The sequence below is a fragment of the Tupaia chinensis genome, unplaced genomic scaffold (genome assembly GCF_000334495.1).
Source record: "Tupaia chinensis unplaced genomic scaffold, TupChi_1.0 Scaffold000568_1, whole genome shotgun sequence".
NCBI classification, from domain to species: Eukaryota; Metazoa; Chordata; class Mammalia; order Scandentia; family Tupaiidae; genus Tupaia; species Tupaia belangeri.
This window is the reverse complement of record NW_006160082.1, coordinates 1170471-1198039: the sequence shown is the minus strand read 5'-3', so window position 1 is coordinate 1198039 and position 27569 is coordinate 1170471. Positions and strand designations below refer to the sequence as shown.

The 27569-nt window shown below is 43.7% G+C and overlaps 1 protein-coding gene across 1 annotated transcript in view; it reads right to left on the bottom strand.

Annotated features, from left to right (window-relative positions):
* The window catches only part of NRDE2 (NRDE-2, necessary for RNA interference, domain containing), a 58168-nt gene that overhangs the window by 7236 nt on the left and 23363 nt on the right, over positions 1–27569 (bottom strand). Inside the window, exons 5-11 of the mRNA XM_014591398.2 lie at positions 18179–18629; positions 16983–17388; positions 14744–14877; positions 12057–12177; positions 5617–5792; positions 2845–3231; positions 105–1021 (exon numbers count right to left, since the gene is read on the bottom strand). Of these exons, the coding sequence (XP_014446884.1) occupies positions 105–1021; positions 2845–3231; positions 5617–5792; positions 12057–12177; positions 14744–14877; positions 16983–17388; positions 18179–18629 (2592 nt within the window). The remainder of the gene's footprint in view (positions 1–104; positions 1022–2844; positions 3232–5616; positions 5793–12056; positions 12178–14743; positions 14878–16982; positions 17389–18178; positions 18630–27569) is intronic.

Sequence of the window (27569 nt, the reverse complement as noted above, 5' to 3'; positions counted from 1 at the left end):
TGACGGGCCCATTTTGTACTGCCAGGACCCGGCAAGGAGGAGAGAACATGGTAAGCATCCCATCAAGGTCTGAGGAGCATCTGAACGTGACGGTCTATGATTACCTCTGAACGGTTTCCACCAGCCTCTTCCTCATTTTCTCAGCTTCAATGGCAAACAACCATGGCTCCAAGGGTTTGGCAGACCTGGTGACTGTATTGAAGAACCTTCTGGTCTTGCTGGCACTGTGGGACTTATTTTGAATCTGTACATACGACCTCCAGAGCACCTGGTTGCCTGGAAACAACTTTAAAGCCTGTGTGAGTGCCTCTCGCAGCGGAGTCAGGGGGTAAACGCTAACGTTCATGTGGAATCTGAGCAGACCTGTGTGAGTCAGGGTGATGGCTTCGAGAACACTGGTCAAACTCTGGGAGCTGGCACTGTCCTCCAGGCTGGAGTTTTCTGTTAAAACAGAGCCTTTCAGTTTTGCAAATACCTGTTGATATATCTGCACAGCTGCATCGATCCCTACAGTTAAATACTGGAAAAACATGAAGCATTTCACCAAGCTAACCAGGGGAGCTGGCTCAGAGACACAGCTCTCACCCAAACAGTCCTGCAGTGCGTGCTCATAAGCTTTCCGAGCCTTCAAGATGTGAACAGCCGAGACCTGCCCAGCGTAGGGCCCGTAGGGACCGCTCTCTGTCAGCCTGGTCAGTATGTGCACAGCTCGGGATGTGGCAGCCCCTCTCAAGTCCGCAGACAGCGCACCCTCTACCTCCAGCTCGGCATAGAGCAGACTGAGCTCACAGAGCTCGCAGTCCTTCAGCTCTCTGCTTCCGGCCATGCCGAGCGCTGTATCGAAAACCTTCCTGGCATCCTCTGTGTTGCCAAGTAACCACTCCAGATGTGCGTATTGCTTCCAGAGGCAAAAGTTGTTGCGGTTTTCTGGCTCCTTAAGGAGATTCTTGGCTAGTTTTTTGCAGTTCTTCCCCTGTGACTTTAATCTCTTCTTGTTTTTAGTGTGCAGACACCAAATTACCTGTAGGCAAGAAGGGAAGAATGACTCCAAGCGCTCTGTCATTTTAAAGTAGCCCCTCAGTACTGCCAACTTTAGAAAGGGTTGATAGTACAAAGGCATCTTCACTTCCTCTACCATGTGCTTGGTAAACACTGAGGCTCTCTGAGCTGGGCAAGAAATTAGCATTTTACCAAGGCCACAAGTGTCCTCAAGTTAACACTTATAAGTTTCCATCTGAAACCTAAATAGAAGGGCCAAATCTCCGAGAGGAATGGTTGCAGATTTTGCCAAAGATACTGTTTTAATAGTACAGCCTGCTACTTACGAGCTGAAATGAAAGCTCCAGAGCTCAGAGTGAGAAGAGTCAACAGTGGGAGCCAGACAGAGGCCCAGCAATAATGCCACACTCTGCACAGCTGACCTCCGTGGGAAGCAGGGAGGGTGTGTGTTCTCCATGACCTGGGACTGGCTGAGACGGGGTAGACTGAGGTGTCAGGATCCTGGTGGAGGGCCAGACAGTGAGAGGCAAAACACAATGCCCTGCAAGGCTGATCCATATGGGTAGGTTCCTGGTTCAAGTCTAGACCCTGAGTACTCTGGGCATATGCTTGCCATGATCTGGGGCTGACTGAAGTCTAGGCATGGATCAGGGCATCAAGCCCTTATTAGGTCTGCTGTCTCTTTTTTTCACTCTCTTTCTCATGGAAAGGAAAAAAAAAAAAACATTTTTTTTGGAGAGGTTTTTGCTATAAGGCACATGTGCTCACCAGAAAGACAGAGAGAGACAGACAGAAAGCGAGAAATCACCCCCCGGGGGGATGGTCATGCCACAATCCCGTCTCCTCCATTCTCCTCTTGGGATCTTGGGCACACACGTACACGCGCCCGGCAGGAGGTTTAAGCCACCGGGTCCGGGACTCGAACTGCAGTCAACTATGTGGGAATCCAGCAACATAGCCATTACACTAACTGCTGGTCCCAAGAAAACATTTTTTTAAAAAAATCAATACTAGGACCAGCTGGGAGTACAGTGGTGATGCAATGCTCTGTGATGCTGGACCACAAAGGAAGGTGCAAGGTTCAAGTCCCAAGGCCTCCCACACACCCTGGGAGCACACAGGCATGCCCATAATCTGGACCAGCTGATGTTGGAGATAAAGAACAACTGGAGCTACTTATCTCTCTCCTTCATTAAAAAAAAAAAAAAATTAAAAAACACATCAAATGGGCTCAGCCCTAGTTGCACACACTGAATGAGCTACTTGATATGCTGAGGCCACATGGGAGGCCTGGGTTCAATTTGTGACCATCCCTGAGGGGCTAGGCACAGTGGCGTGTGCCAGCTGCTTGGGAGACTGAGGCAGGAGGATCGTGACACAGCAAGACCCTGTCTAAAATACCATATACACACTCACCAAAAAAAGAAAAAAAGGTCAATATTAACTGGTGGCCAGAATGGAGGTCAGAACAGTGGGTCCAGACTAAGTTAGGAAACATAAACAGATATAAAGAATAGGGTAAGTAAGTAGTTTCTTCTATCTGGTTTAATAAACCCCTAAGCCCTCAGATCCTATTAAGCTGTTCTTAACATTCCCTGTTCACAGACCTCCAGGTGTTCTGCAAAACAACACAACAAACAGCTCAGAGACACTGAGAGCCACGTAGCTGGGCTTGCTCCACCATCCCCTCTGCCCTGCAGCCTGTCGAGGACGGTGCCACACACTCCTTCAGGAGTCACCAAGGAAGGAGGTGCCGAGGCACAGTTCCCCAAGAGTATGAAGAGGTTCGCAATCCCACATCAACACAAGAGCCCCCAAACACGGGGAGGAGGGGGCTGGCGTTACCTTTGCAATCTCGTACCGTAGCCAGGAGAAGCAGAGCTGAGACTTTTCCTTGGTTGAAAACAAAGGCATAACGAGGTGGAAGATGTTGCGGATGAACTCCTCACCCTCTCGACTGTGACCCCTGGTCCAGCGAGGGCAGCCTATCTGGTCCATGCAGCCAACACAGCTGACACCGGAAAACGAAGGGTTGAGACAAGTCAAGGGTTTTTCATCAAAAAGTCCATTATCGAAGATGCTGTTCTCATCCATGGCCAGATAAAGGCAGGAGGCTGGAGGGATGAAACCCGAAGGCACACCCAAGAACTGCAGGAAGGCCTCGATCAGCTGGAACTGCAGACCTGGACTAGAGAGTCTAATCAGAGACTGTCCAATATCGTCAAACAACACCTGCAGCAAAGCACAATCGAGTGACCCATTCAATGAAACAAACAAAAGCATTCACAATTTTTCATACTTTTCATATGGGTATTTTAATGATTGAACGTTATGCAAATTGAAGTGAGCTTTAAACAGATAGGGGCTAAGTTTTCTGCAAAATGCAAAAAAATGAGAAGCCTCCCAAGGCAATTTGGACAGCCGGAGAGTAACAGCCAACAGCCCTGTGTGCCATGAACGTTTCCGTACATCCGGGAAAAAAACACTTCAGCCAGGGCTTTCAAGGTGCCCTGGTGGATTGTGGGAAGTCTAGGAGCATGTTCACTTCTGAAAGCACCCATAAATGCTTCTGTGGTTACTTTGATAAAATACAATTGTGAAGATCTTTAATTTTAGGACAGAAGATAAGAACTCAACTATTTGTGGTTTCTTTGTACAAAAAAGCTTCAGGAAATGAAAATATGCTCAAAAATAGATAAACACGAGCAAGGTAAAAAGGAAGCTACAGGAGCAATGGACCATGTTAAGAGCAATTATAAGCAAGCCATGCTAACTGTAAATGTTTATAGATGATTTCACATAATAATTAAAAAATTTAAGGCCCAGGAGACCATCCTTTGTCTCTAGGTGCTACTTATCTGACTGGTCTTTGTGACTCTCAGCAAAGAAGAAATAAACACATAAGCACAATAAAACTGGACTACCTGGGACTCAACTAATCAAACCATCACTTACTCAGAAAGCTTTTCTCCTCCTGATTAGAGAAAAGCTGAATAATGAGAAGTGGCTCACAGCAGTAGTCTGCTGCAGAAATCCATTTCTAGGAAGCTGCCAGAATTCTGGGCCTCGAGAACCACCTTCCAGCAGGATGACTATAAACTGTGTAAAATACTGGAACCCTAAAAAAGCACCTGCTCTTCTCTGAACACGGAGCCTCAGCCAGGAGGGGGAACCTCACGTGTAGTGCAGCGGCACCTCCCCAAGCATTCCAATGAGCTGAGCTTTTTCTCCTTCCTGCCCAGAGACCACCCCTGTCTTTTGCTATTCCCACGTCTCTCTGTCCTAATTCCAGTCTGGTCAGCCCATTTGTGACTGCTCAAACATCCCTGGCAGATACTTTGGCACCAAACGAATATCCATCCCATCAACACCCAAGGGTGTTACTGAGAACTGCAGAGCGCTCCCCACAGGACAGTGCTGCTCAAGGCACTGGGGATACAGCGGTGAACAGAAGAGGTGAAACTCCCTGCCCTGAAAGGGACCTGCTTGCATGGAGGTTTACAGAGCCTCCTCACCCTGAAAACCTCCCAATCTCCACGTGACATGTCACACGTCAAATGACAGAAGTGGTATCTTGTGAAACTGGCTCAATTCCAGGTATCAAAAATAGAATTTTTTCCCCTTCATTTTAATTTTTTAAATTACTTTATTTTAATTTTATTTATTCATTCATTTATTTTCATTTGACCAGAGAGAGACACAGAGAGAGAGAGTGAGTTAGTAAGCCACCAGGTCCAGGACTTGAACCATGGTCGGCCATGTGAGAGTGTCCAGTGCTTTAACCACCCCGCCACCTGCTGGTCCTCTCCTTCATTTTAATTTAAAACCTCTAGAGCTGTTGGCCACTAACCACAGTGCAGCACGTACCTAACCACGTAATGACAGTGAGTGAGATAGTACCAGTGCCTGGCTCACAACAGGTGCTCAATAAAAGCTCGTTCCAGGCTAGCCGGTGGCATGGTGGTTAAGGCAGGTGGATCCCACATGGCTTGAAAAACACACAGTGTGCGTGTGCGTATGTGCTCAAATCCTGAAAGGGAGAAAGAAATGGAGAAGGGATTGTGCTGTAGCCATGCTCCATGGGGATGCCTTCTCACATAACCCCTGCTCCCCACTTTTTCTCACCAGCCAGCACATTTGCTCTCTGACAAAGTAAAATAAATAAATAAATGCTAATTTCTTCAGCAAGGCCAGCCATATGCTGACCATCCCAATATGGACTCTTATCTTCCAGGTCAAATCTGTCTGCTACATCTTCATGGATCCAAAAGTGGGGTAGGGGACATGGACACACAGAATTCAGAACAGAATCCACATTTTGGAACCTGAGCACACAGGGGTTCACATGAAAATGAACTGAATAACCTAGAGAACAATCCCCAAAGGGATAACCAAGAGCCTACCCACCTCCCAGGGGCCAGGACCCAGACAGTCCTATACGCTCTCCCATCACCAGCGTCCAATGGAGGAAGTTTCCATGATGAACAAGAGCAGGTTAGCCAGCCAACTGCTCAGAAAGCCCGGCATCCTTCTTTCAGATAACCAACACACAACGGGAATGGAAAGAAGGCCACGACCCCTGTGACCGAGCTGCCTCCTGGCGTGGACGATACTTGCCTGCCTCTCTGGGTCCTCACAGTCCTCTTCTGTTTGCTTCTTGGTCTTATCAGGGCGCCAGGGTCGCCAGTGCCTCTGGTCCCGGGAACGCTCAGCAGCAAGCCAGATCTGCCACTTGGGCAGCGTCTTGTCTCTTATTTCCTGGTTGTCCTCTTCTGGTTCATCGTCATCCTCATCTAGACAAGAACAAACCTGTAGTTCAGCTAATCGGCAAATGAAATGAGCACTGTTACCTAGTGAGACTGCAGCCCCAGCACCTAGTGGGTCAGGAGGTGAGAGCCACTCCAGCCTCCCAGGGTGCTCAGCACATTTGGAGACTCTCTTGTAATCAGGAAAATTCCCAGGAAAGACAGGCAGAGAAGTTGATAAAACCAGAGGATTTGTAATGCTGGCATAGCAATTAACATGAGGATGACATACACTCTAGAATCTAAGCCCTGATGGACAGAACTTGCTGCAATGAAAAGGCTCCAGTACCTGGGCTGACATAGCAGCCGCTAGCTACAAGTGACTTACAGGACACTTAAATGTAGCTGGTATAAATAACCACATGTGATTAGAGGCTACTGTATTGGAAAACAGGGTTTTAAAAAGCTAAACGACATTTAATGACAGAATGGGTTTAGATTTTGTTAGACCATCAGGTTTTTGGTTGTTGTTTCTTTAGTTTTTACTATAGGGCATCAGAAAGAGAGAGAGAAGAGAGCAAGAGAGAGAGAGAAATCATCCCCCAAAGGGATAGTCACACCACAATTCCTTCTCTTCCATTCTTCTCTTGGGATTTTGGGCACACAGGTACACACATGTGCCCAGCATGTTTTTCAAGCCACCAGGTTTGGGACTTGGACTGCTGAGCTGACCATGCAGGATTTGGCCACCCTAACCATCACATCACCGGCTGTTCCGAGCCATTAGAAATTTTATCCTTGCCTTGTAGATAATTATGGCCTATGTTCATAGAGCTTGATAAAAAAAAAAAAGTCAGAATATGCAATAATTTTTTTCACTTTGTTTCCTAACTCTCAACATGTAGCACGGGAGAGGAAAGAAGTCTGAGTTATCTGGAAAGTTCAGTATTGAAAGAGAAACAAACAAATATGATAGGTAAAATGGTACAGCCACATGGAGAAATAGTTTGACAGTTTCTGATAAAACCAGACATGCACTTATATAACTGAACTCTCGGAAACTAATCTGAGAAAAAGGGAAAACCTATGTTCACAAAAAAGTCTATACGCTAATGCTCATAGCAGCTTTCTACTATTGCCAAAAGTTTTACACAAAACAGACAAAAACTGGAAACAACCTAAATATCCTGTAGTAGTGAATATGAAACTGTGGTACATCTACACTACAGACTACTACTCAGCAATAAAAATGAACACACTATTGACACACACAACAATTTACATGTACTCTACGATTATTATGCCATTAAAAAAAAAAGTCTCAAAAAGTTATGTGAAAAACAAGTATTGCCGAGAATGTGGAAAAACTGGACCTTTTGGGAACTGCTGGTGCAGTGGAAAAATGGTATAGATGCTGTGAAAAACAGGATGGCAGTTCCTCAAAAAAACATAGAATTACCATATGACTGGGCAAATCTACTTCTGTATACCCCAAAGAACTGAAAGTGGAGACTGAACAGACATTCTACACCTAAGCTCACAGCAGCATTAGTGAAACCATGGTGCCATGCTTCACAAAGTGAAGCAACCCAAGCGGCCACTGATGAATGAATGGATAAACAAAGGTGGCACATATGTACGTGGGCTACCCATCAGTCTTAAAAAGAAGACAACTCTGACACATGTCACAACACAGATGACCTTAGAGACACTATGGTAAGTGAAATAAGCCAGTCATAAAAACACAAATATTGTATAACTCGACTTCTCTGAGGTTCCTCTAGTAGTCAAATTCAGAGACAGAAAGTAGGATGGTGGTTGCCTAGAGCTGGGGAAGGGGAGAGTGGGGAGTGAGTACTTAGTGAATGGGTACTGAGTTTCCTTCAGAGAAGAGGAACAGTTCTAGAGATGGACAGAGATAACTGCACCACACTGTGGACATACATAAAGTCACTGAAGTGTACAGTTCAACATGATTAAAATGAACTCTGTTACATATATTTTACAACTAGAAAAAAAATTATTTAAAGAGTTATACACCACATGGTTCCGTTACATATTTTATACTTGTAAAATAACATAATAAAGATAGGGAACGGATTAGTGGTTCCTAAGGGTTAAGGGGGAACGGGTGGCTGTGACTGAAAAGGGGTGGCATGAGGGACCCTTGTGATTATGAATTATTTTGTATAGTGATCATGGCAATGACTACACAAAGCTATACATGTGATAAAACTGCCTAATGCTATACAAATCACGCAGGAGCATACATAAACACACGTGCGTGTGTGAGCGTGCACGTACAAACACACACACACGTGCAGGTAAAGGGAATAACCTCTGGAAATCGTACCAATTCCCTCGCTGTAACAGGACTCCAGTACTACCAGCGGAGGAAAATGGGTGAAGGATACACAAAATCTTTCTGTATACTTTTTTCCTACTTCTTCTGAGTCTATAAGCATTTCAAAATGAAAAATCAAATAAACAAACACTACAAATAATTCAAACACATAATACGTATCAGGTCATCAGGAAAGTCCTGACGTATTTTTCTATGCAAAAAAACACTATTTTTCTATTCAAAAATACATCGTGACTTTCCCAATGGCCCAACATATTAGCATTTTATTTGCAATATTCTACCTAACCTTTCTTTCGAGCTTCTCAAAGAAAATGAAAAAGCATCTATTTATCACTGTCTTCTAAAGATCTCCATTTAAAGAAATCCTTAAATCCCTCTGAAAAAATCTTATAAAAGATTACCATAAGAAAGATTACCCCTGTGAGTCATATATCAAATTTGGATACCTAAACTTAATACATTAAGAATTCAAAAGATTACGTGGTTTTGGACAGACATATATAGCAATTTCACACTGACAAAGTAAGGCTAAGCGAGAAGAGCTAAGCTGTGATATCTGAAGAAGAAATACCTCAGAATGCATGATAAAATCCTAATTACACTCCAATGCCAACCTTGCCAAGGAAGACAAGAGGACTTAAAATTTAAAAAACTAAAACAAAACTTATCAGCTAGGTTTTCTGGGTTGACCCTATAGCCCAGTAGTTAATCCAGCTGGTTCAGTCCCAGCCCTGACAGCTAGAAAAGCATGCTGGGCACATGTGCATGCATGCCTCAAATGCCTACAAGATAGAGAAGTGGAGAAGGGATTGCAGCATAACCATGCACCATTGAGGAGTGCTTTCTCCATTTTATCTGTCTCAGCAAGTAAACGTGTCCACTGGTGATTAAAAAAATAAGTAAAGGGAAAATGGCATAATTAAAAAATGGCATAATGGTTATGTCACTGGACTCCCACATAGTTGACTGTGGTTCAAGTCCCAGACCCGGCAACTTAAATTTACAGCAGATGCGTGTGTGTGCATGCCCAAAATCCCAAGAGAAGAATAGAGGAGAAGGGATGGTGGTGTAGCTATTCCCCCTAGCAGTGATTTCTCATTTTCTGTCTCTCTGTCTCTTTTTCTCCCACTGCCGAGCTCATGTTCCCTATTGCAAAAACCTCTCTCAAAAAAAAAAAAAAAAAAAAAAAAGTAATGGGCCAACAGGTGTACCATAGTGGTTAAGGCACTAGACTCCCACATGGTTGATCTCAGTTCAAGTCCTGGATCCGATGACTTGAAAATCAAGCCAGGCACATGTGCATGCATGTCCAAAATGGAGAAGGAGAATGGAGAAGGGATTGCAGCATGGCCAGCCCTCTCCTCACTCCTCACCAGCAAGTGCACACGACCTATGGCAAAAAAAAAAACTTAAAAAAAAAAAAAAGTAAGTAATTGGAAACGAGAAGTTTTATAATCTTTCTTTGACTCTGTTGGGTTTTTCTAGAAGACAATTACTGAATTCATTAGAAAGAAATTAATTAAATTCAGTAGAAAATTCTCTATAATGGAACTGTTTGGAAGCTTGCAGGGAATGTAAATACCAACAACCTCTCTAACTTGATAGTAACAATCAAGGTTTCAATACTTGCATTTCCGGGGAACCAGCAGTTAGCGTAATGGCTATGTCACTGGACTCCCACGTAGTCGACCACGGTTTGCGTCCCAGACCCGGTGGGCACATGCCAGGTGCATGTGCGTGCGTGCCCAAGATCCCGAAAGGAGAATGGAGGAGAGGGGATTGTGGCGTGACTATCCCCCCTGGGGGGTGATTTCTCACTTTCTGTCTCTATGTCTCTCTCTGTCTGGCGAGCGCATGTGCCCTATAGTGAAAAATCTCTCCAAAAAAAAATACTTGCATTTCCTTTCAGAGGAAATCTGATAAGGAGTGACCAATACACATCTGGACACTTATCAGAGAAGTAATGCTAACTCAGTCTCTGGACACTGCTACGAGAGCTATATTTTATCCTCACGAAAACACAGATTACATTGAACTTTATCACCCAGAGTCTATGCACTGTAATAGTCCTGCTCCTTAACAAAAACAAACAAAACCAGCCTAAAAACACAGGTGCATGCTGAGTCAATTATTCAGAAAAAGATGGGACTTCCATTTTCAGTCCTTGCTCATACAGTTTTGCAGACGCAATGGCTACAAACACAATACAACTACACTCATTTCACCATGCAGGTTGCTTTCCTTCATATATAAAACCAGTGGTTAGCCTGGAGAATGGGTCCCGTTCTTTTTGGAAAAGAATACTCAAAGGAAATCTAAACATCTAAGCCTTCTACAGCCCCAAGTGACACAATATTATCACCTGAGCAAAGTTACCCCAAAATACCTAAAGGGCCATACCCCATTCCCTAGTGGTAACAAAGATGCCCCCTGCCTGGAGCTCTAAACTGTCATGCAGACAGTACCTAATCCAAAGTTTTCTTTCTGCAGATGAAGAAACCAAAGCCAGAAGGTCCCACCTGTGTGAAGAGGCTGGCTGAGCCCGGGCGAGGAGCCCCTCCTGAGTCCTTGCCCACCATGCTTTCTCCCAGGTACTTTCCAGTCTCTACGGCAGCACTCACTCTATGCGGACTGCCCTTCGGAGAGAAGTGGCTCCTGCCTTCTAAGAGCTGTGCTGTCCAAGATACAGCCCTTATTATGTGGCTCTCTAGCACTTCATAAGAGGCTAGTCTGGACTGAGATGTGTACAAGAGCAAAATAGATACCAGATTTCAAATAGTATAGAAATATACAAAATCCCTCACTAATTTAAAAATACTAATCACATGCAGAAATGATATGTTGATATAAAGTTAAATAATATACACTATCTAAGTTAACTTCATCTGTTCCTTTTTAGTTTTTTTGAGAAGGATTTTTGCAATAGGGTGTGAGTGCTTGCTAGGGTGACAGAGACACACAGAGAGACAGAAAGAGAGAAATTACCCCCCCAGGGGGGTGGCCACACCACAATCCCTTCTCCTCCATTCTCCTCTCAATGGGCACACACGCAAAAATGCCTGGCATGAGTTTTAAGCTGCTGGGTCTGGGACTCGAATTGCGGTCAATCATGTGGGAGTCCAGCAATGGAACCATTAACGCCATTTGCCAGTCCCTTTTTTTTTGAGAGAGAGAAAGAGAGATTTTTGCTATAGGGCACATGTATTCGCTGAAGAGATAGACAGAAAGCGAGAAATCACCCCCCAGGGGATGGCCACACCTCAATCCCATCTCCTCCCCTCTCTTCTTGGGATTTTGGACATCCATGTACACACATCCAGAGTGAGTTTTAAGCTGCTGAGTCCGGGACTTGAACCTCGGCTGATTATGTATGAGTCCAGCAACATGAACCATTACACCATCTGCTGGTCCCTCTTTTTACTTTTTTAATGTGGTCACTAGAAAACTTGAGATTCTACTGAACAGCTTTGTGTTGGAGTGTAAACTACTTGGGGGTCATTTAAGATGACAATTATATGAATGCTAGTTAATTATTTTATATTGCCAAAAAGACAAGTATTTGTTAAAGGATCTCTTAGTTAACACATTGCCAAGAGAACAAAAGACTGTCTTAAATACACACTAAAAAAGGATGAGGTGGGGGAAGTTTGCAACAAGATTACTTCTTCAGGAGAAACCTATAAAAGGAAAATCAAAAATCACTTCCTCTGGAAAGAAACTCTGAAACCCTGAGCATGCCATGTGCTGAAGGAACAGGAATGCACTGCTTTAAAACCTCTACAGGAAAGAAAGTCCACTGTGACATCTACTTAATATATCTTGGACACTTTGATGCCTGTACAATGTTCTTAAGCTAACAAATAGTTTGTACAGATAAAAATCATGACGATGTAAAAACAGATTCCAGAAGAAAAAGGCAAGACATATCTTCCCAAGAGATTCCTTACCTGGGTTGACGACCACCCAGCCACCCCGCTCCTGCTGGTGCATCCATGCTCTCCAGCCTCGGGCTCCCTTTTCCCCAGCCCGGGGCTCACCACTGTCCCAAAAAGGCTCAAAGAATTCCACCTGTTTGGATATAAACAATGGATGTTAGGTCTAGCTTGTATAAAGCTTCTAGGTCACTGGGCAAAATTGGTGTGGGGAGATGTAAGGGGAGCTTATGATCCTTGAAGTCATGTTTGCCATCAGTCTTTGAAGTAGGTCCATGATACTCAACCCAAAAAGAGGAAAGAGTTAACTGGAGTGGCAGGCAGCCTCCGAGTCAGCCCTCCATGACCCACCCCACCACTCTCCGGTATGGGCTAGACCTAGTGACCTCCTCTAACAGACAGAATATGGCAAAAGTGATGGATGTCACTTTCAAGATCAAGTTACAAAGAGACTGGCTGAGGTTCAGGGACAAGGGCCTATGGCCGGGTAGGAGGGGGTGGTTTCCTAGTTTGATCCTGCCAGGCCAGTCTAACCAGGAAAAGTGTCACTGCCAGCTTTCCAATGCCACTGAGCCCCCTGACACCTGAAGTCACGTTGCTTTCAAGACCTTTTGAGGAGGAAGGGAGTCAAAGTTTCAACAGGACCACAAGCTCTTAGGGGCACAACCTCATTTTAAGTAACTACATAGTCTGAACACCTGACGCAGTGCTCAGTGCACAGCAGGGACCCAACAAATGCTTGTTGGCAAAGATCTGAACAAGGCAAGCACCAGTGAATAACGAGGTCTGCATCTGAAAGCCCGGCCCCAGGAGCCCTCCCGCCCTCATCTGGTCACCAGGTACAGTGTGATGGTGACTGGTTCACTGGCAATCAACAATTCCCTATGGAACGGAACGTGCCCATGTTAGCGACTGACAGCAGGCCTTTACAAGGGAGCCAGAAGCTCCTCAATGGAAGCTTCTGTAAGAAACCTTTCAAAGAGAACAAGCAAACTCCCAGCCGCAGGCCACGGTCCAAGAGCTGTGGGATCACCCAACCTGAGCTCTGGGCAGTGCCACGGACACAGAAAAGCGTACAGGCTCCAGGAGAGTCACAGCCAGGCAGAGCAGGACGAACATCCAGACGTGGGCCCTGTCTTCTTGGACTGGGAAAACCATGGCCATGATGCCTCGAGGATCACTGCTCTAAAGTGTCAGGAGAGCCTGATCTAGGACCAGCAGACGATATAATGGTTACATTGCTGTACTCCCATGTAACTGACCACGGTTCGAGTCCTGGACTTGATGGTTTAAAACATGCTGGGCGCCACACGCGCATGTGTGAATGTGTGTGCCCAAAATCCCGTGAGGAGAATGGAGAAGGGATTGAGGCCTGGCTATCCCTCCTGGGGGGTGATTTCTCGCTTTCTGTCTCTCTCTGCCTCTCCGGCAAGCACATACACTTTACAGCAAAAATCTCTCACTTAAAAAAAAAAAAAAAAAAAAAAAAGAAGAAGAGAGAGAGAGCCTGGTCTACATTCTTAGGATTTTAAATCCTAACAATGTATGCATGTCCAAAGCATTTACATGGCAGAAATAAGGCCTCTTATTTAACAGTGGTCTATGTTGCCTGTATAACTCAGAGACATTGTTACCGCCAGTCACTCTTGGACTGGGAAAACCATACTCTCCCTTTATAAATTCTTTCTTGTAAAAGTAATGGAAGAAAGTACGCTCTCGAAAAGAGTATTTTTCTGAAAGCAGCGTGATGAGTGGTTCTAACCTCTGCCATGGGCAGAGCCCTCCCACCATCAGAAACTGCTCTCAGTATAGACAATCAACAGGCGGGTTCAGAGACAGCCTCACCCTCTCAGTGCTCCTTAGAGTTGGCTAAGAACATTTCTATCACATAGTATATTCTCAAAATATTAAGCACATCTTAACATTACTTGTTATCTGACTTAGTAATACTAAGTTGTACCAATATTAACTGGTATAATTATTTAACTCAATTTTGTCTAGAGGTAGCGTCATGATAAAAATGATCTTTACTGGCAGTGCAGGAAACTTCCACATGATGGAGACCTTAGTCTCTCATTCAGACATTCTAGCCATCTTCCACCAGACAGCATCCTTTGCAGAGTAGGAAACTGAGATTTCTTCCGTGGAAAAAGGGAAGACAGAGATTTTCTTAGACGCATAGCTTTATGGTAAGGTCGCTTTATTACTAATAACAAACACTGGTGATGTACACTTGTCATGGAAAAGATGAACCCCTCCCTAGTTAGGACGGGGATTGACACAGTGCCCACACGGAATCTCATTTGCAGCTCTAGCCAAGACTTTAGGAAGTGAAAGTGATGCAAGACCCAGGCGAGGGTGTACTGGGGGCCGGGGGGGGGACGACAGGACACACGTGGTTTCAAATGCATGAGGACACTAAGCATTTAAACAAGGGCCGGGAATAAGAAGGAAGAGGCTTCAGAGTCTTTATATTTGGTGGTGGTGGGTAGGAGTGGAGGGGATCTTTTTTCATATCTATCTACATCTCGTTAAGGAATTTTCCTTGGATCACTGGAATATTTCTGAGAAACCATCCTCAGAAGAACTGAAATAATAGTTGATATTTTTAAATACTACCACTACTTCCTGTTACCCAGAGCTCCCCGGCCCTCAAAAGATATCGAGACAGAGAGAAAAATTATGCAAGCAGAGCTTAGTACCTGCACTTTGGTAGGGAGGTCCTTCACACTGTCAGGTTTGAAGAAGGTGAAGTCAACCATAGCCTGGAACAAAGAGACGGCCCTCTCGGAGTGGCCGGCCTGCCGCAGGAAGTGGCACTGCTGCAGAAAGAGTGCTGCGAGTGGGAGAGCAGAGGGCGAGAACCTGTTGGTACTCTTAAAGGGCGAGTCGCTTTGCACAACACACAATTAAATCCATCACCCGAAAACATCTTGTACTTGAAACCATTATCACGGTTACGAAGCTGTGATACAGACATGCCCTGATTTGAAAGAACTCACAGTAGTATTTTAACCGCAGTATACTTACCCTAATTTGGTACAAAACCAACAAAGCATACAAACGTCAGCAAGAAAAACTATACAGAATACCCAAAAATAAGTCAAGAGGAGAGTCTGAATACTGGCTCACTGTCACATGAAAAAATCACAGAAAAGGATGGCATAGCAGATTTTTATCAGAAGCCAAAGGCCTATACCCAACTGATCCCTAGGTGGCATTCTTTACCAGCAATTTTCATCGTATGCTCAGAGACTTCGGAAAAACAAATCGAGCTCCATGTTTGAAAATTTCAGTTCGTCTTAACTGAAGTTCCACTTACGAAGTAACATTAAGCTAATTTGTGCTTATCACAAATGATGGCAAACATGAAATTCTTTATGTCAGTTGGGTAAATGCTGATTACTTCCAGAGCAGATGTAAATACGTAAACATTTACATCATTAGAAGCTAACAGTAATACTAAGAAGAGTTTCAATCAAATAAAACGCCTGCTGTGAGCCAGACCCTGAGCTAGACTCGCCGTCTATTATCTCATTCGATGAGCACAAGAGTCCCGCAAAGCAGTTTTATACTGTTGTTGGTGATGGAGAAAATGGGGCTCAAACAGGTTAAGGAACTTGCCCAACCCCACACCAGAGCCAACAAAGGCAAACTCGGGATTTAAGCTCAAGAATGATCTACCCTGGCTCCTGTATAGCATGCTGTGTCCTGTACCATGCTACTGCCAACGCGTATACCCTCGGCTCCTTCGGGACATACCACAGACGTCAACAGCATAGCAACACCAAGAGCTTAGATCTATGCTGTAGTTCCCAACTGGGGCATCTCAGGTACGGTATTGCCTGAGACCCTATAGCTGGGTGAGATGAGTATAGGCCATCGACCACCGAGGCAGTTAAAGGACTTGACTATGTTTACTTGGTAAATAAGAAGAGTTGGAACTTTCTACTCTATTTTCCTATTTCCCAATAGAAATCTTCCTAACTCCACACCTTAATTTTGGGTGTGGCCCAAATGCCCCCTGCCACACCCTGGGAGCTGGGAACAGGGATCTGTTATATGTAATAGGGCTTCTAATTTCTTTTTTTTACGATTTTTTTTTCCTCGGGAACCAGCAGTTAGCGTAATGGCTATGTCGCTGGACTCCCACGTAGTCGACCGCGGTTCGCATCCCGGACCCGGTGGCTTAAACTCACGCCGGGCACGTGTGCGTGCGTGCCCAAGATACCGGAAGGAGAACGGAGAAGAAGGGATTGTAGTGTGGCCATCCCCCCTGGGGTGTGATTTCTCGCTTTCTATCTCTCCGTCTCTCTCTGTCTGCCTGGCGAGCGCACGTGCCCTATAGCAAAAACCTCTCCAAAAAAAAAAAAAAAAAATCAGTTCTAGGGCCAGGAGGTAGCCTGGCAGTTCAGATGCTGGATCCCACATGACTGTGCTGGTCGAGTCCAGATCTAGTGGCTTTGAAAACACACTGACCACTGTGTGCATGCATGCCCAAAATACTGGGAGAACAGTGAAAAGAATGTGGTCTGGCCATCCTCCTGGTTGGAGATCTCTCCCTTTCTTCTCTGTGTCTCTCTCCAAGCACACAAGCCCTATGGCAAAAAACTAAAAAAAATAAATAAATAAACAAATACATAAATATCAGTTCTATCACACAACTTAGACTTTAGAATAAATTTTTAAAAATGGCTGGCAGGTGGCATGGTGGTTAAGGTGCTAGACTTACACATGGCCGACCGTGGTTTGAGTCCTGGACCTAGAGGCTTACTTTCTCACTTTCTCTTTTTCTCTGTCTGGCCAAGTTAAAATAATATTAACAATGAATAAAATTAAATATATTATTCTTTAAAAAAAATCAAAAGTAAATTCCTTATCTCAAGTAAAGCTAAAAGGAAGTATAACTCCTCCCACATAATTAGATCTGGTTATCCTTACCAAACATGGCCTCTTCTGTGCCAGGCAGCGCAGGGTGAGATAAGATGCTGCCGTCCTTAACAGCAGACAAAGTACTCAAACATTTTCCATAAAGATTGTGAATTTTTGTTATTGAAAAGGTGCTAAACTGGCTCTGGCAAAATAAAAGGTATTTTTGCCAAAGGGCTGTGTTATTGGGATGTAGAAATATCAGTTTCTGCCATTCTTTGACCAGAGTGGAGGGCTCCCAGAACTCGGTGCAGAGCTTCAGCTTAGCGAGTTTCAGATCCACACTGCTCTGGTTGCTTTCGATGGCGCGCTCCAGGATGGCCAGCTTCTTCTCCAGAATGAGCTTCAGGGACCGCCTTCGCTTCTCCTGCTCTCCTTCTTCGATGGCATACAGCCCAGGACTTTTCATGACCTCGTCCTCAACAACAAAAACACCAACTTACAAAAGGAAATGGAAGTGGGCTCCCTAGAGTTTCAACAATAACTGACTTTCTTAAGCCATTTATTTATCACTGTTTCTTTGAATAAAAACTTGGTCTTCGGGTGCTTGTCACTTAGTATATTTGATCTTGTGTTTATTTCACCTGACTGCGCTGTCCACTCTCTGTCATTTTAAACTGAGATTTATCAATAACTTTTTTTATTCTCCAATGCCTGAAAACCCTTTTTTGAGGAGCCAGCCGCCAAAATACAATGGCCAAGTGTGGAACAAAATATGGAAATTGTATGTGTAGTTGGAGATGAGGGACTCAGACAAATCCACCCATTTTAGAGAGGGAGCCTAGAGTTCTGAGTATGTAACTGACTGAGCAGCCCTTTCTCTTTCTCAGTTCTGCACTGATCACCGGTCCTCTGTATCCTTCAGGAAAGCCCTGCCTAGTGATCATCTCTTCTTTCAGAGTCCTGTTCCAATTCACCTTCTCTCGACAGGCCTTTCTTCCTCCCTAGCAACAAGTCACCCCCTCATTCTGTTCCGAATTTCACACTGTAGCCTTTACTACCCCAGGCCATCACATGTCCATCTTCCCGTGTGGGTCTTCCTCCCGGGACATGAAGGACAAAGTCCTCAGGGCAAGGGCTATGTCTCCTGCCCAGTGCCAGGGATTCTTATGGCAGCTCAAAATTTGCTGTAGTCCAGTTTGCCCAAAGTTAGTAATGTTGCCCTAAGGTACACAACAAAACCAATAATAAACAACTACAACACTTACCTGAAATGCAACAAACGCCATCCAGAGCTGAGTATCATGAGGATTTTCCCGAATCTTCCTGTTAAACTCCTCTACCCTGGCCTTGAGAATGGCATTCTCGCTGTCTGGCTGTGAATCTGGCTGCTTTGATTCTTGTTCTGAAGGACCCTGTCCTTGTAACCACTGTGTGGTTGACTGGTCATAAATCCCCAGAGGATTCAACCAGGTTGTGATGGGAGGAGCCCCATCATCTGAGTCCTTCACTGGTATAAATGAAATTGGCTCAGATGAGAGAGGTTCCTTTTGACTTGTAACAGCAGTTCCGTCGATGCTCATTAATCCCACATTCTTCTTTGTAAAGTAGCGTTCGACATGCTTGTGTGAATGCTTCTTTGCTGCCGAGGCCCCTTCCCAGGATATACACTGTTTTTTAGGGTTAATACCAAGGCAGGAATCTCCTTTCCTCTTGTATCTTATAATGGAAACAGAAAAAAAAAGTTACTATCCGTGAATGAGTGAAGGCTCATTAGACCTAAATAAAACTTGTTATGCAAGTTACAGCATATGTTCAAATTCGCCTTACCTTCAAATTGTTTCTATTTAGAGATCTATGAGGATTAGCAATTAACTTTTTTTCTGCCTGGCTCAACTTCTTCCTATAACACTTCAGCTCTTTGTTAACATCTCATGAATTGAAGATCATGCCTGTCTTCTAGACCTTAGTAATTCATGTTTCCCTGGAGCTTTGTAGTTACAGTCCTGTCACATACATTATGTCATCTGATCAATACAGCCACATGTGACAGGCAAAGCAGCAACTATCAACTCTTTCATACTATTCCTGAATAAGGACACTGAGACCTGGGAATGCACATCCTCTCTCTCAGAGCAGTCGCATTTTTCTGTGCCCCTTCTTAACAAGGTAATCTATAAGCCTAGGTTTCTTTTTTCCTAAGTATGTCAAATGAAGTTCTATTTGGTTCATTTCTACTCTAGGGAAAAAGAGGTTGAATCCAAAATGCTGTGATGGAACGTACAGGCAGCCCTGAAGTGATAAACACTAACTACCGACGCTGCGCAGTGACATTCTGGTCAACGACGGGCTGACCACATAGGTGACAGTGATCCCACACGATTATAATAGGCTACAGCAGGTAGCAAGCGTGTATCGTAGGCTACAGCATCTAATTTCATGTGAGTGTACACTGTGATGTTTGCACAATGAATTCACCTAGCCATGCTTTTCTTACAATGGATCTCTGTCATTGAGGAAAACATGACTGTATTTGCACAGGCAAACAAGCTAAGGAAAATGAGCACTGTTCTGCATGTATCAATATGTTAGCAAATAACTCAATTAAAAATGGGCAAAAGATCTGAACCAAAATTTCCCAAAAGTTATGCGTGTAATGCCAACAGTACTTGAAAAGTACTCAATAATATTAGTTGTCAAAGAAATGCAAATGAAAACATGATATAACACATACCCTAAACCCACCAGCATGGGCGAAACCAGACAGACTTGGCAGTATCAAGTACTGGGGACAATCAAGATGCCCAGACCTGCTGGGGAATGTAAACCGGGGGGACAATCACTTTGGGGAAAGCTCTGGCAGTTTCTTAAAAACTAAACACAGACCTACCCTAAGGCCCAGCAATTCTATCCTTAGCTATTTACCTTTGAAAAAGGAAACCACATGTCTACACAAAGTCTTCTGCACAAATATTCTCAGCAGCTTTACTGTAACAGCCAAATACTGCAAAGTGTCTATCAATATAAGAACGATACAGCCATGCAATGGAATATTACTGCTGCAAAAAGGAACTATTGATAAATGCCACATGGATGAGCCTGAAAAACATTACACTGAGTGAAAGAAGCCAGACATAAGAGTACACACTGTATGAGTCCTTTTATATGAAATTCTAAAACAGGCAAAACTAACTGATGGTAGGAAAACTAGAACAGTGATTGCCTCTGGGGAAGAGGGGTATGAACTGCCGTGAAGGGAGCATAAGGAAACGTCTGGGAGTCAGAATAATAGTCTATATTATGCAGGTGTACATGTTCGTCAGAACCCAGAATGGGGCCAGCAGGTGGCATGGTTGTTAAAGTGCTGTGGCTTCCACATGGACGACCATGGTACAAGTCCCAGACCCAACAGCTTGAAAAATCACAAAGGGTGCATATGTGTGCATGCCCAAAATCCCAAGAGGAGAATGGAGGATAAATGATTATGGCATGGCCAACGCCCTGGAGGGTGATTTCTCACTCTCTCTCTCTGTCTCTCTCCAGCAAGCACACACATCCTCCTGCAACCTCCCCTCCCCAAACAAGAACGAACAAGAAACCTTAAAGAATATAGATTTGTGCACTACTGCATAATCTTTAAATCAAAAGAAAAATGCAAATATATTGAACTCTTAATTAATAACATGCGCACCGAAGTATTTGGGAGTAATGTATTGTTTGCAGTTCACTTTTAAATCCATCAAGAAAGAAAGAAGAGCAGATGGATGGATGAATGAACACATATGTGACAAAGCCAGCATGGACAAGTGTTACTGGTAGGAAGTATGGGGTGGGTATGTGAGTGTTCACCATAACATTCTTCCAACTTTTGTTGTATATCTGAAATTTTCATCAAAAAACATAGAGAAGAGAAAGAGCTGGTATAAATGAAATTGGCTCAGATGAGAGAGGTTCCTTTTGACTTGTAACAGCAGTTCCGTCGATGCTCATTAATCCCACATTCTTCTTTGTAAAGTAGCGTTCGACATGCTTGTGTGAATGCTTCTTTGCTGCCGAGGCCCCTTCCCAGGATATACACTGTTTTTTAGGGTTAATACCAAGGCAGGAATCTCCTTTCCTCTTGTATCTTATAATGGAAACAGAAAAAAAAAGTTACTATCCGTGAATGAGTGAAGGCTCATTAGACCTAAATAAAACTTGTTATGCAAGTTACAGCATATGTTCAAATTCGCCTTACCTTCAAATTGTTTCTATTTAGAGATCTATGAGGATTAGCAATTAACTTTTTTTCTGCCTGGCTCAACTTCTTCCTATAACACTTCAGCTCTTTGTTAACATCTCATGAATTGAAGATCATGCCTGTCTTCTAGACCTTAGTAATTCATGTTTCCCTGGAGCTTTGTAGTTACAGTCCTGTCACATACATTATGTCATCTGATCAATACAGCCACATGTGACAGGCAAAGCAGCAACTATCAACTCTTTCATACTATTCCTGAATAAGGACACTGAGACCTGGGAATGCACATCCTCTCTCTCAGAGCAGTCGCATTTTTCTGTGCCCCTTCTTAACAAGGTAATCTATAAGCCTAGGTTTCTTTTTTCCTAAGTATGTCAAATGAAGTTCTATTTGGTTCATTTCTACTCTAGGGAAAAAGAGGTTGAATCCAAAATGCTGTGATGGAACGTACAGGCAGCCCTGAAGTGATAAACACTAACTACCGACGCTGCGCAGTGACATTCTGGTCAACGACGGGCTGACCACATAGGTGACAGTGATCCCACACGATTATAATAGGCTACAGCAGGTAGCAAGCGTGTATCGTAGGCTACAGCATCTAATTTCATGTGAGTGTACACTGTGATGTTTGCACAATGAATTCACCTAGCCATGCTTTTCTTACAATGGATCTCTGTCATTGAGGAAAACATGACTGTATTTGCACAGGCAAACAAGCTAAGGAAAATGAGCACTGTTCTGCATGTATCAATATGTTAGCAAATAACTCAATTAAAAATGGGCAAAAGATCTGAACCAAAATTTCCCAAAAGTTATGCGTGTAATGCCAACAGTACTTGAAAAGTACTCAATAATATTAGTTGTCAAAGAAATGCAAATGAAAACATGATATAACACATACCCTAAACCCACCAGCATGGGCGAAACCAGACAGACTTGGCAGTATCAAGTACTGGGGACAATCAAGATGCCCAGACCTGCTGGGGAATGTAAACCGGGGGGACAATCACTTTGGGGAAAGCTCTGGCAGTTTCTTAAAAACTAAACACAGACCTACCCTAAGGCCCAGCAATTCTATCCTTAGCTATTTACCTTTGAAAAAGGAAACCACATGTCTACACAAAGTCTTCTGCACAAATATTCTCAGCAGCTTTACTGTAACAGCCAAATACTGCAAAGTGTCTATCAATATAAGAACGATACAGCCATGCAATGGAATATTACTGCTGCAAAAAGGAACTATTGATAAATGCCACATGGATGAGCCTGAAAAACATTACACTGAGTGAAAGAAGCCAGACATAAGAGTACACACTGTATGAGTCCTTTTATATGAAATTCTAAAACAGGCAAAACTAACTGATGGTAGGAAAACTAGAACAGTGATTGCCTCTGGGGAAGAGGGGTATGAACTGCCGTGAAGGGAGCATAAGGAAACGTCTGGGAGTCAGAATAATAGTCTATATTATGCAGGTGTACATGTTCGTCAGAACCCAGAATGGGGCCAGCAGGTGGCATGGTTGTTAAAGTGCTGTGGCTTCCACATGGACGACCATGGTACAAGTCCCAGACCCAACAGCTTGAAAAATCACAAAGGGTGCATATGTGTGCATGCCCAAAATCCCAAGAGGAGAATGGAGGATAAATGATTATGGCATGGCCAACGCCCTGGAGGGTGATTTCTCACTCTCTCTCTCTGTCTCTCTCCAGCAAGCACACACATCCTCCTGCAACCTCCCCTCCCCAAACAAGAACGAACAAGAAACCTTAAAGAATATAGATTTGTGCACTACTGCATAATCTTTAAATCAAAAGAAAAATGCAAATATATTGAACTCTTAATTAATAACATGCGCACCGAAGTATTTGGGAGTAATGTATTGTTTGCAGTTCACTTTTAAATCCATCAAGAAAGAAAGAAGAGCAGATGGATGGATGAATGAACACATATGTGACAAAGCCAGCATGGACAAGTGTTACTGGTAGGAAGTATGGGGTGGGTATGTGAGTGTTCACCATAACATTCTTCCAACTTTTGTTGTATATCTGAAATTTTCATCAAAAAACAAAGAGAAGAGAAAGAGGCAGGAGACAGCTGCTTCCATCTTCTGTCAACTCCCAGAAAGCTCTGCTTCTGCTCCACTTCACTAGGACCAGTCCTGAGCCCCCTCCCATCATGGCTTGGCTTCTCCACTGTCAACAGTTCCCCTCTCTGCTTCCTTGTCCCTCTCACTGCTCACTGCAGTGAATCCATATGAGAAGAATATTCTCTCACACATGTGAATTTTCTCTCAAACTCTTTCTCTATCCTCCCTCCCAATTCTCCCCAGATTATTTTAGGATAATCTCCATTCCACTAAGGAGTCAAACACAACCTTAATGGAGCCAGTAGGTGGCATAGTAGTTAAGGTACTGGACTCTCATATAGTCGACTGTGGTTCGAGTCCTGGACATGGTGGCTTAAAGATCACGCTGGGCACATGTGTGTGCATGCCCAAAATCCTGAGAGAAGGGACTGCAGTATGGCCATCTCCCCTGGAGCATATTTCTTACTTTCTGTCTTTGGTGAGCGCATATTTTTGCTCTATAGCAAAAATCTCTCAAAAAACAAAACAAAACAAAACAAAACAAGAAATACCTCAGGACCAGCAGATGGCATAACAATTACATTGTTGGACTCCCACATAGTTGACAGCGGTTCAAATTCTGGACCCAGAGGCTTGAAACTCATGCTGGGCACATATGCATACATGTCCAAAATCCCAAGGAGAAAATGGGGGCAGGGGGCTTGTGGTATGGCCATCCCCCAGGGGGGATGATTTCTGACTTCCTGTTTCTGCAGGAGCACTCATACCCTGAAGCAAAAATCTCTCTCTAAAAAAAAAATTTTTTAAACCCAACATTAACAAAGGTGTGATGAGATCAAAGCAGTGATAAAGTAGCTCTAAATAAACCCATTTTGTCCTTCAAGAAACACATTTTAAGAAGCTAGTTTTGTTCTCCATAATTACTACTATTTTAACAGCTCTGAATCCTCACTATTTCACTAAAAATATACAGTATTTTAGATATTTATGTAATCTCTTAAAAATGTTTATTAAATTTTCTGACTTTAAAACTAGGAGCTACATTTTTTAGCAAATCAGATGAAAAGAATAAGGAGAAAAGAGTTTTATTGGCTTACATTATTATCTACTTTTAGACATGTGTATTCTATATACACTTATGTAAGAACACATAGATCCTTTTTAAAAATAGATGATAAACAGTTTCAGGCTTTTCCCCCTACTTATAAGCATTTCCCCAAACCCTCAGTCTTAGAAAATATTAGGCTGTAGGTAAAGTCATGATGGATTTTCCTATGCAAAAAATGCATCATGACTTTCCCAGCGACCCAACAGTTCTTTAATTAGCTTGAAACTGTTCCACTGGATAGACATGTCATAACTTATAAACATTTCCCTACTGTTGGGTATTTGAGTTTATCTAATTTATTACTTACCATAGACTTTTTTTGGGGGGGTGGGGAAGATTTGTTATAGGGCATGTGCACTTGCCATTGAGACAGAAAGAGGAGTGAGAGATCACCCCCCGGGGAGGGGGGGATGGCCACATCCAATCCCTTTCTCCTCCCTTCTCCTCTCGGGATCTTGGGCATGCACGCACATGTGCCTGGCAGAGTTTAAACCACTGGGTCCGGGACTCAAACTGTGGTCAACTACTTGAGAGTCCAGCAACACAACCATTACACAACTGCTGGTCCCAACTTACCATACACTTTTAATAACTGCACAGCACCTAGATTGTAACTGAGTGCAATAGTCTCCCCAGTTAAGGCACTTTTCCAATAAAATTCTTAAATGATCAGCTAGCCTTCATTTGAATAATCCAGAAGTAGGAACTTACACTTTGTTTGGAGGTGCAGTGAATGACGTCACATGTATATTTAACTTAATAAGGCAGCTACAGGCACTCAACTACAAAAAAAAAAAAAAAAAAAAAAGTGGCATGTGAAAATGAAGGAGAATCCATTTAAATGGCATATACATTCCATCCTGAATCCTCTCAGGGGAGCTGAGCCATGGAGAGGGACCAGGCAACACCAATTTGTCTTTCCTTCACATGACTCTCAAGGGGCCAGGCAGCCTGGGCCCAAATTCCAACACCACTACTCACTAGGTGGGTGACCTCAATTGATTTATTAAAAAATGAATGAATCAATCTGTCTGTGCCTGAGTTTCCTCATCTGTAAAATGAGAATAAGGACACTACCTAGGTCAGTGTGGCTGGGATGTTCAAAAGTTATGTATGTAAAGTCCTTAGAAGAATGTGTGATCTATGGTAAAGGCTAGGTAAGTTTAAAATTATTATTATTGCTATAAAACTTGGCTCCTAGACGTAAGCCAAATACTTTATCTGGTATATAGCCAAAGGAATAACAATCTAGTCCAAAAATGGAGAAAAACTGATGGAGCTGAACCTCACTGACAGACAGTTTATTAGTCCTAAAGAATTTTCCAAAGGTTATTTTGACTGTACAATTTTCTCATTACACACTAACCTCAGAGCATAATCCCTGTTTACCACTGCGCTCCAACACACACTAGGTCACACTGGGATGCTCACGTAGAAGATGTGCTTCTACATGGAGACAAATCTGACTTCCGGAAACTCCCACTCATGAGTCCTGGTTCTGCCTTCCCAAGTCACACAGAACTCTGTCAATCTACCTTCCAAAAGGATAGCCCAACAAAGCTTAAAAAGTATTATCAGGCCAGATAGGGTGGTGCTGTTGTTTAAGAGGCTGGATTCCACATGGCCAACTGCTCAGTTCAAGTCCCAGATGGGTGGCTTGAAAAACGTGCCAGGTGCATGTGTGTGCACACCTAAAATTCCAAGAGGAGAAGGGAGGAGAAAGGGATTGGATGTGGCCATCCCTCCCCCCCCAGGGGGGTGATCTCTCACTCCTTCTCTGTCTGTCTCAATGGCAAGTGCACAAGCCCTACAGAAAAATTTTTTTAAAAGAAAGAAAAATTATCATGTTCCTGCTAGAGGCCACATAGCCATGACTCATTTAATCCTCACACGAATGACAGTGCAGTCAAATCGTAGGTAACTACTCATCTTCCTTTCAATGCTCTCAGGCCGCTGTCTTGAAAGTGTGAGAGAAGTCAGGACCTAACACACAGTCCACTGTCCTCTAACCAACCCAGGGGTCAATAACTCCTTAGACCCAGACACTAACAGCTATGCAGGCAAGATTTACCTCACTTACACTTTACCACGTTACAAGGAAACCACAATGCCCTGGGAACCAGCAGTTAGCGTAATGGCTATGTCGCTGGACTCCCACGTAGTCGACCGCGGTTAGCGTCCTGGACCCGGTGGCTTAAAACTCACGCCAGGCACGTGTGTGTGCGTGCCCAAGATCCCGAGAGGAGAATGGAGGAGAAGGGACTGAGGCGTGGCCATCCCCCCGGGGGGTGATTTCTTGCTTTCTGTCTCTATGTCTCTCTCTGTCTGTCTGGCGAGTGCATGCACTCTATAGCAAAAAAACCTCTCAAAAAAAAAAAAACAAAAAAAAACAATGCCCTAAGCCCTCCTGCAGCAGTCTCTCTGCAGTTTAGGTTATTAAAGTCACCACTCTCTTACTAAGCTTGTGCCATTTAGTAACAGAAGCTTGAGGGTTACTCTACTTATATTTCCTTTTCATCCACTAACAAATAGTAATCCTTTATATTTACATGCCAGTCTCCAATTCCATATCAAATACTTCTGATATCTGCGTGCAAGACGAGGCCGGAGTTACAGTCCCAATTTATGACTGAAGATATGGGAGTGCAGACGGGTGATTTTCTGGGATTATAACGCCAGTAAATGGCTAAGTTAGAATAAGAGACCAGGGTCTCCTTTTTCCAAACCTAGGCATTTTCCCAGACAACCTTTCTCATCTTTATTTGTGGACTGCAAAAGGCAGAAGAAACACAAGTTCAAATCCCAGCCCTGGTGCTCCATATCTGCATGATCTTGAGTAGCTGCTTAACCTCTGAAATTCATTTTCTGTGTCCATAAAGTGAAGAGTGCTCTCCTGTCCCCTCATGGGGTAATGGTGACATTATGCAGGGTAAGGTGGGTGTGAGAAGGAACACAAGACCATGGGACACACCTCCTGCCCAACCAGTGTTTGCTGGTTTCCCCATCTTTTACCGGGCATCCACCAGATCTGTGACACTACCTTGCATTGGCACAGAAAGGCAAACAAGACTTTAGAGAGTATTCAGATAATTCAAGGGCTGGCCCTATGGCCTAGTGCCGCTTAAGGAAGCTAGATCCTACATGGCTGACTGCATGGTTTGAGTCTCAGCCCTAGCAGCTTGAAAAACATACCAGGTGCCCCAACCCCAACAGGATGGGGAAAT